Raw genomic sequence first — 10471 nt, 5'->3', positions numbered from 1 at the left:
TGTTGTTATATGTTTCACAGTTTCATTTCTTCTTACTGCTGCACAATATTCCATCATGTGTATACTCCACAATTTGTTTATCCATTCTTTAGTTGATGGGCACCTGGGTTGTCTCCAACTTTTGACTATTGTGAATAATGCTGCTATAACATCGGTGTGCAGATGTCTATTCATGTCTCTGCTCTCAATTCTTCTGCGTAATTCCTAGCAATGGTCTTGCCGGGTCTCACAGTAAGTCTATATTCAACTTCCTTAGGAAATGCCAAACAGTCTTCCACAATGGCCATACCATTCTCCATTCCCACCAACAGTGGGAATAAGAGTTCTTCTCTCTCCACATCTTCTCCAACATTTAGTTTTCCAACTTTTTTAATAACGGCCAGTCTAACAGGTGTGAAATGATATATTATTGTAGTTTTGATTTGCATTTCCTTAATTGCTAGTGATGTTGAGCAATATTTCATGTGTTTCCTCACCATCTGTATTTCTTCTTTGGACAGTTGTCTTTTCAAGTCTTTTACCCATTTTTTCATTGGATATTTTATCTTTTTATTGTTGAGTTGTATGATCTCCTTATATATCATGGATATTAAACTCTTATCAGTTATGTGATTGCCAAATATTTTCTCCCATTGAGTTGGCTGCCTTTTCACCCTTTTGACAAAGTCCTTTCAGGTGCAAAGGTGTTTCACTTTGAGGAGGTCCCAATTATATATATTTTTTGTTGTTGCCTGTGCTTTGCATGTAAGGTTTAAGAAACTACCACCTACCACAAAATCTTAAAGCAAAGCTGGTTTCTTGGTAACAAATTCTCTTGGTATCTAGTTATCTGTGAATATTCTAAACTCACCCTCATTTTTGAAAGACCATCTTGCCAGATAGAAGATTCTTGGCTGGTAGTTTCCCCCTTTAGTATCTTAAAGATATCATAGTGCTTTCTTGTGTCATGATTTCTGAAGAGAAATCAGCACTTAATTTCATTTGGCATCCCTTGTGTGTGATGAATCACTTTTCTCTTGCTGCTTTCTGAATTCCCTTTTTATCTTTGACATTTGACATTCTGATTAGTATGTGTCTCAGAGTAAGTCTATTTGTATTTATTTGGATTAGAGTATATTGTATCTCTTGGACACTGATATCTATGTCCTTCAATAGAGTTGGTAAATTTTCTCCCATTATTTCCTGTAATATTGTTCTGCCCATTTTCCCTTCTCTTCTCCTTCTGGGACACCCATGGCATATATATTTGCATATTTTTTGTCATTGTTTATTTCCCTGAGACCCTGTTTGATTTTTCCATTCTTTTTTTCAATCTGTTCTTTTGTGTGTTCACTTTCAGAGGCCCTCTCTTCAATCTCACTGAACCTTTCTTCTGCCTCTTCAAATCTGCTGTTATATGCCTCCACCATATTAATTTCCTTTATTGTGACTTTCATTCCCATAAGATCTGCTATTTTCATATGTATGCTTTCAAAATTCTTTGCTCTCACCTAGCATCTTCTGAATATCCTTAATCTCTTTAAACTTCTCATTGAATTTATTAAGATTTGTTTGAACATCTGTGATTTTTTGTGTCAATTCCTTTATATGATCTGGAGATTTTGTTTGTTCCTTTGACTGGGCCATATCTTCCTGTTGCTTGGTGTGGTGTGCAATTTTTTGTTGCTGTTTTGGCATCTGATTTCCTTGTATTTATTGTGGTCTCAGTTTCTCTTTAGTCTAGGGCTTTCTACTTGATTAGCTTTGTGCTACAGACCTTCAACTTATTTTGGAATTTTACAATGGCTCGTGTTTAGCCAATTTGAATCTTTTCAGTTCTTTTTCATCTGTTTATTACCCATTGTATTAGTCAGCTAAAGGGGTTCTAGTGCAAAATACCAGACATGAATTGGTTTTTATAAAGGGTATTTATTTGGGGTAGGAGCTTACAGATACCAGGCTATAAAGCATAAGTTACTTCCCTCACCAAAGTCTATTTTCACATGTTGGAGCAAGATGGCTGCCAACAGCTTTTGAGGGTTCAGACTTCCTGGGTTCCTCTCTTTCAGGGTCTTGCTTCTTCCTGGGCTCAGGGTTCTTCTCTTCCTGGGGCTTGCTTCTGTTTGCTCTGTCAGTTTACTTCCCTGGGTTCCAGCTTAAGGCTTCAGCATCAAACTCCAACCTCAAAACTCCAACATCAAAAACCCTCAAACTCTCTCCTTTGCCATGCCTTTTATCCGCGAGTCCCCACCCACCAAGGGGTGGGGACTCAGTACCCTAATGATGTGGCCCAATCAAAGCCCTAATCATAACTTAATCATGGCCAGGTACAGACCAGATTACAAACATAATCCAATATCTAATTTTTTTAAAGGTTTATTTTTATTTATTTCTCTCCCCATCCCCCTTCCCCCATTGTCTGCTCTCTGTGTCCATTTGCTGTGTGTTCTTCTGTGTCTGCTTGCATTCTTGTCAGTGGCACCAGGAACATCTCTTTTTATTGCATCATCTTGCTGCATCAGCTCTTTGTGTGTGTGGCGCCACTCCTGGGCAGGCTATGCATTTTTCGCATGGGGCAGCTCTCCTTGCAGGGCACACTCCTTGTGCATGGGGCTCCACTAAGTGGGGGACACCCCTGCATGGCACAGCACTCCTTGCGTGCATCAGCACTGCATGTGGGCCAGCTCACCATGGGTCAGGAGGCCCTGGGTTTGAACCCTGGACCTCCCATATGGTAGGTGGATGCTCTACCAGTTGAGTCAAATCTGATTCCCCCAATATCTATTTTTGGAATTCATAACTATATCAAACTGCTACACCCATTTTTCCTTTTTGGGATGGAGATGGAGCCAAGGATGTGGTTGGTACTGTAAGCCATGGAGGCCGAAGCTGCCTGCATTGCCCCAGGAACCTATGAAGCTTCTCCCACCTATCTCCCTTACCAGGAGTGGGGATGGAACCACACTTGCGTGTAGTAATCCATGTTTTGCAGGCCAAGACATGTAGTTGTCTAGAGAGCCTAATGAAGCACCATGCCCTTTCCTCCCCTGCATGGGGGTAGGAATGGAGCCACAGGTATGAGTAGTAAACTAACTCTTATGGGGCAAAACTGAACACAGTTGTCCAGATAGACTGATGAAGCACTGGCCCCCTACCACCTCTGCCAGGAGCAGAGATGGAGCCACAGGTATGCCCAACATTCTAATATATATTGGCTAAAAGCAAGTACTGTTGCCCAGAGAAGCTGAGGGAGCACTGCTCCTCCTCTTGCACTGTCATAGGCAGGAATGGAGCTACAGGCATACCCAGTAACCCAGTCTGTGCAGACATAAAGTACTTTCATTGCCCAGAGAGGCTGAGGAAGCACTATCATTCTTGCCTTGTCAGGGGAGGGATGGAGCCACAGGTGTCCCTACAATCTAGTCCATGCCGGCCATAAGCACCTGTAGTTACCTGGAGAGTCTGAAGAAACACCGCCTCCCCTCCTCTCCTTTTGGGGGTGCAGACGTAGGCACATGGGTTTCCAATAATCTAGTCCATGCAGGTCAAAAGCAAGCACAGTTGCTCAGAAAGGCTAGTGTGCATCCCCTCAACTTCCTTCCTCTCAGAAGCAGGGCTAGAGCCCAGGTTAGGGCAACAACCCGACCTGTGTGGAAAGTAGCCAGTCCCTACCATCACTGAGATTTTCAACCAGCCCCACTGCCCCTCAGGCTGGGGATAGAGTTAAAATGGAGGCTACTGGCCTCTTTCTGACTTGGACTGCCAGCTGAATTTACTAATCAGAAACTGAAGTTGGTGCCCAATTGTCTCTTCCTCACAGTTTTGCAAAGTGGAGCTTCCCATTCCAGCCAGGAAATAGCAACCAAGACATTCTGTGCCACCAATGGGGCATTGGTACTGGCCTCTGTGGTGGGTAGTGCTCTACTCACATATCTTCACTGTAGATGGGCAGTCTCCTCCTTCCATTCTTCCAAGGATTTTGAAGGATGCTCTCCTGGTTTCCTAGGTCCCCAAACAGGTGATTTAGATACCCTGGCCAATTACTAACTGCACTGTAGGACAAGCTGACTCTTGGAGCATCCTACACAGCTGCCATCTTGCTCCTCCCTGGCCAACTGATTTTTGACAAGTGTGTCAAAATAATTCAATGGGGAAAGAATAGTCTTTTCAACAAATGGTACTGGGACAACTGGATAAACACATGCAAAAAAAATGAAGATGGGCCCCTGCATAACATAATACACAAATAACTCATTGGATCAGAGACCTAAATGTAAAAAGTATAAGTATAAAACACTAAGAAGAAAACACAGGTCTAAATTCTTGTGGCTTGGTTTCAACAATGGATTCTTACATATTACACCCAAAGCACTAGTAACAAGAGAACAAATGGACAAACTGGATATCATCAAAATTTAAAACTTTTGTGCTTCAAAGGATACTATCAAGAAAGTGAAAAGACAACCGACAGAATGGGAGAAAGCATTTGCATATTACATATTTGATAAGGGACCCATATGTAGAATATATAAAGAGCACTTTATCTAAATAATACAAAGACAAATAACCCAATTGTAAAATGGACCAAAGATCTGAATAAATATTTCTCTAAAGAATATTTCATGCATTAAAAGCATGAAAATATGTTCAATATCATTAGATATCAGCAAAATTCTAATCGAAACCAAAATGAAATGCCACTTCATATCCCCAAGGTTGGTTATAATCAAAAAGAAGAAAACATGTATTGTCAAGAATACAGAGAAACTGGAACACACATTCACTACTGATAGGTATGTAAAATGGTGTAGCCACATTGGAAAACTTTTGGCAGTTCCTTAAAAGGTGAAACATAGAGCTACCATATGGCCCAGCAATTTCACTCCTAGGAATTACCCAAGGGAAATGAAAACACATGTACATGCAAAAACTTGTACACAAATGTTCACAGCAGCATAAATAATAATAGCCAAGAAGGAAAAACAACCCAAATGTCCATTGACTGATGAATGCATAAATAAAATGTAGTATATCCATACTATGAAATATAATTTTCCAATAAAAAAGAGTGAAGTTCTGATACATGCTACAACATGGATGAAATTTGAAAATGTGCACAGTGAAATAAATCAGTCACAAAGACAGCATATTGTATGATTCCATTTATGTGAAGAGTTGAGAATTCCATTATGGAAGAGATTCCATTATGTGAAGAGTTGAGAATAAATATTAATAAATAGAGACAGAAGGGAGACTAGTGTTGCCTATGGCCGGGATGGGGCAGGGGTTTAGGCGAAAAGAGGAGAAACTGATCCTGGGTATAGGGTTTCTTTTGGGATGAGGAAAATGTTCTAAAATTGATTGAAATGATGGTTGTACAATCCTATGAATATATTAATAGTGAATGGCATAGTTTCAATGGCTGAATTGTATAGTATGTGAATTATATCTCTATAAAGTTGTCAAGAGAACAAAATCATTTTTTTATTAATTTTATTTATTCATTTTTTTAAAAAATATTACATTAAAAAAATATGAGGTCCCCATTTATCCCCACCTCCCCCACCCCACACAAAATAATTCTTAAAGGCTGAATCCAAGATATAATTGCTTCAAGGATCTTTATTGAAGTATGTCATTAATCTGGTAAAATAATGAGCTGATCTTGTCATATAGGTAATTTTGACTCCTATGTTCAATGTGCTGGCTAGAGAATTAAGCATTTATGGAGACCTAACCTAAGTTCTTCTTCAGCAATGAACATTAGAGAAAGTAGGAGAAAGCAGTTGTCAGTATCTGTTTAATTCATCGGGACTTGGAGTTGTCCTAAATGATATGGACATTATATATCCTCCCATAACCCACTGAATGTACTGGGGTAGAGTGTAAACTGCAATGTAAACTCTTACCCATGTGATGCAGCAGTGCTCCAAAACATATTCACCAAATGCAATTAATGTGCCACAATGATGAAAGAGGTTGTTGATGTGGGAGAAGTGGGGTGGGGTGGGGTGGGTGTGGGGTATATGGGAACCTCTTATATTTTTTGTTATCCATGTATCCTCCAAAAAATACAATTAAAAAAAAAAAGCAGCACATGTGCATGATTGTTTTATAAGTTTACATCTTCTGTCATAAAAAAATATATATTTAAAAAATAATAATAGGGTAGGTTGGGGGAAAAAAACACACCAAATGTAAGATTTTGACAGTGTTCTTTCATAGTTTGTAACAAACGTCTCATGATAATGCAAGGTGTTGGTGGAGGGTTGATGTATGGGACCCCTGTATGATGTTATGCATGTTTGCTTTTTAAGTTCACAAACTTTAACTATACACTTAATTGTTTATGCATGTTTATATATAAATAACATAAAGATAATAATCGGATTGGTTAGGGGAAAAATACTTTGTTTAGTAGTAATATTTTGACAATGCTCTTTAATCATTAGTTAAAAAGGTTTAAAAACAATGCAAGTTATTGGTGGTAGGGTGAGATGTTATATATGTTTGTTTTGTAAATTCACAACTATATTTATTGTTTATGTATGTTTATGTATGAGTGATATATTTTAATACATTTTTTTAAAAAGTGATATATGGTTAAATATATTAAACCTTTACATATTTTGTGTCAGGAAATATTATGAAAAAATACCAAATTTATACTAAATATAGCAATTTTTATTTCATCTGCTCTATAGGTGTGTCATTCACCAATTTAAAAAAAAAAAAGATTTATTTATTTATTTATTTCTCTCCCCTTCTCCCCCTCTTGGTTGTCTGTTTTCTGTGTCTATTCGCTGCGTGTTCTTCTTTGTCCGCTTCTGTTGTTGTCAGAGGCACGGGAATCTGGTTACTTTTTGTTGCATCATCTTGTGTCAGCTCTCCGTGTGGGCGGTGCCATTCCTGGGCAGGCTGCGCTTCCTTTTGTGCTGGGCGGCTCTTCTTACAGGGCGCACTCCTGGCACGTGGGGCTCCCCTACGCGGGGACACCCCTGCATGGCAGGGCACTCCTTGTGTGCATTGGCACTGCATGTAGGCCAGTTCCACACGGGTCAAGGAGGCCCAGGGTTTGAACCGCGGACCTCCCATGTGGTAGATGGACGCCCTAACCACTGGGCCAAGTCCGCTTCCCTCATTCACCAATTTTTAAAGAAAGGAAAATAAGGCAGGCTATTACTTATTTTAACTTCAGGTTCACTTTTAGAAATGATACAATTATTTCATGTAGAATATGCTCAAATGGCAGGGTTTATTTACTTTATTTGCAATAAAAAGTATAAAATTAAACATAAGAAGACATATGTCCAATGTCACTGAAAGGGGAAAGAGATAATAAATAAAATTTTTAAAATAGGAGAGAGAAACTTTGAAAAAATGTTACCAAATTCAGTCTTCTCATCTCCAACTGAAAAAGCTAATAGCAATAGCAGCCATAATACTTCTTAGAAACTCATTTCACCTTCTTTTCTGCTTCATCCAGGCACTTTCAATTTTGTCAACTCAAAGATCCAGTTTAGAAAGATGATGAATGAGGATTTCAAAGATTTCTCATGACCTCTTCTAGATTAGAGCAGAGCAAAGTAAGAGAAACCTTACTGGTTTGATCCTTTTTAAAAACAATATGGTTCACAACAAAGAAGAGACAAGTTTGAAAGTCACCTTTCTTTCTTTGTCCCAAGGCAAAGACTGAAAGTATACTTACGATCTAATTATAGAGATGGTTGGTATGTGGGACAATCTTTCTTTTCAGAATTATATATCTGATACATTTTTTCAGCTTTTACTAAATAATCTCTTTCAAGTGAAGACTGAAATACTACCACTTGATTTCAGATTCTTCTTACAGATTTTTCAAAGATCGTCCGTGTACAGAAGCAAAGTAGTGGATGATAGTTCGAAGAGCTGAGTTCCCCTCAGGGATATCACAGGAATTGATGACTGAATGGAGTGCCCGAGTATATGCTACAAATAAAGATTCACACAGTAATGAATGAAGTGAAATTCTGAACAACTCTCCGTCATGACCTCTTTCCTATTAGTACTGCTTCTCTATCCAGAATCCCCAAGGTGGTAACTACAACTATCCATTGAAAAATATTTACTACATGTCAAGCACTCTGTGAAAGCAAAAGATAATAGAAAGGATGGACACAAAAATAACTAAATTGCTGTATATTACTTTCAAAATAGAGGCATATATAATACATCATCACAAAATGAAGCTGGGAATGAATTAATATTTAGGAAAGGATAGAAAAGATTTCCAGAAGTGGTAATACTTAAGACGCGTTTTGATGGATTAATTAATAGAAGTTAAGGAGAAAAGGTATTCTAGGCATAAAAATGAATATGTGAGGCAAAAAAGTGCAAAAGAATACGGCATGTTCTGGAAATAGCAAGTCTGATATGGCTACAGTGGGATCTGGGGCCAGAGAGAAAGTATGGCAATATAAGCATTTTATAGTTTAAGTTGGGGAATCCTAGATGTTTTAGAATAGGAGAATGGTGTTTTTAAAAATACAATTCACAGGACTAATAATCAACTTATATCATGCAGATGGGGCACTAGGAACTGAATAGTGGAAGAATTTTCAGTGTGTACATGAGACACACCTAATTTCTAGACAATGGAAATCAATATATTTAAAGATAGACAGGAAACAAAAACATTAATGATAGTACGAAAGACTACATTTTCCCTATCAAAGACTCCTCATAAAGACAGCTTATACTGTTCCCCGTTTTTGTCAGGGTCCTCTGGCAGAAGTGACAGTCTAATGTAAATGCATATGCTAATATGTCTGTGTTAGATAATATTAAATTATTTGGATATCAGGAAATTCAACTGGACAGTCTTAATTTAGATGGCCATATAATCCAAGCTCTAATATTCCTCAGTTAAAGGAGCACCCAAGGCTCCTTATGGTGGAGTAAGCTGGAAATATTTCCTCAGCACAAAAGGGTAGAAGAATATAACAGATCTCAAAGAAAACCATAATTCACTGTAATTATTTTATTGACTTACAGGGTTGTTGTGTAAAGAGGTTACAGCAGTCTCTGTTCTACAGTAAATACTCACTGAATGACAATACTACTACTGTCACTATTACTTTTTTGTGTTATCAGGCCCAAACTGTCCTTCAAGAAACTTACCTCTGTGATTTCTGTAGAAAATACAATTGTTGGCGCAGGTATCAGGATGAGCATCCCAAAAGTCAGGACCACAACAGCATAGTGGAGGTAAAGTAATATTATACAGCTGCATTTTCTCCTGGATCTGGGCTCTTAAAGCATCTACATATCTATAACAATACAGTATGAGCAGGCAAAGTGAGTCAATAGGAAGAGAGGTGGGCATAAATTCATTGCAGAAGTAGTCCTGATTTTACTACGCGCTTTAAATGTTAAAAGTATTTCATATCTCTGTGTCTCTATCTTTCCTCTTGGTACTGGGAAATAGCACTGGGAAAAATGGGGTACTATTTCCTACTGGCATCAGGCAATGAAGAAATGTGGTGAAGTTTGTATCCCCATTGAACGAAAGTGTGAGAAGACACAGTCATCTCCTTTTTAAGGAAAATGAGAACACTGACTTTCCCCAAGCCTCCTTTACAACCAGAATTTCAAAAAGAACTTTTCAAAGTACCTTAGGTATTCCTTTTCTTTCTGTTGCTGTTTTTCTCTGGCTCCTTTTATTTCTTCAAGTTGTAACTGGGCTAATCTCTCACTCAACTTTTCCCTTGAATTTAGATCATCATGAAGTGTCATTCTCAGGATCCTTTGCTCTTCAGCATAACGTTGCTGCTCTTTCTTTTTCTTAATTCTGAGAATAAAACCATAATACTTTGAGGAATTACGTAAAATCATTATTTAGAATGAGCTTCTCAATGAAAATAACTCTAGACATTCCTAAAAACAAGGAAGTCAGGAAATTAGTTTAACACCTCAAATATATCTACAAAAATTTCTGTTGGCTAGTTTGAGTTCATATTGCAGCTCATCTATATTCAGAGGCTTTCAAAAGGAAATGACCAACGGTTAATATTAAAAGAGTCTTAAAAAGAATTTTTTGTAAAAATCCTAACACAAGAGCCTTTCATATTAAAACTACAAATAGAAAGGATTTCTGTTTTTCACTAAAATGGAGAAACAGGGACCAGATTTGCCCACCCACCTTAAAATGACAACAACAAAACAAACCAGACAAAAGAAAAGAAACAGTGGTTTTGAAGACATTGGATATCAGGCAACAAAAGACAGTGTTCTGGTGAAAGACAGGAAACAAGCAAGGTAAGTCCTATAGTTCCCCTAGTTTACTGCCTTGAAACTTTCCAAGCAATGGCTCAGGGAAGAGGATTTGATGTGGGGCCTGGTGGACTCCCTGACTTGAGAAGATGGAGCTGAGAGTCATGGAGATAATGGCAACTAGAATGCATAGGACAGAATACCAGAGAGGAGAAAGGTATTCAGAGAGAGAACCCCAGAG

The 10471-nt window shown here is 38.2% G+C and overlaps 1 protein-coding gene across 12 annotated transcripts in view; it reads right to left on the bottom strand.

Moving 5' to 3' along the window:
• Window positions 1–7215: 7215 nt before the first annotated feature.
• Window positions 7216–10471, bottom strand: part of CCDC15 (coiled-coil domain containing 15) — a 78157-nt gene continuing 74901 nt past the window's right edge. For 11 of the 12 annotated variants that reach the window (XM_058289181.1, XM_058289180.2, XM_058289185.2 and 8 more), the window contains 3 exons: window positions 9632–9808; window positions 9139–9287; window positions 7216–7947 (listed from right to left, as the gene is read on the bottom strand). In XM_058289181.1, the coding sequence (XP_058145164.1) occupies window positions 7826–7947; window positions 9139–9287; window positions 9632–9808 (448 nt within the window). In that variant the 3' untranslated portion in view covers window positions 7216–7825. The remainder of the gene's footprint in view (window positions 7948–9138; window positions 9288–9631; window positions 9809–10471) is intronic. The other variant, XR_009183771.2, reaches the window with a different exon arrangement.

This window comes from Dasypus novemcinctus, chromosome 27 (assembly GCF_030445035.2).
Source record: "Dasypus novemcinctus isolate mDasNov1 chromosome 27, mDasNov1.1.hap2, whole genome shotgun sequence".
Lineage (NCBI taxonomy): Eukaryota > Metazoa > Chordata > Mammalia > Cingulata > Dasypodidae > Dasypus > Dasypus novemcinctus.
The sequence above is the reverse complement of the archived record's forward strand: the minus strand, read 5'-3'. Positions and strand labels throughout refer to the sequence as shown.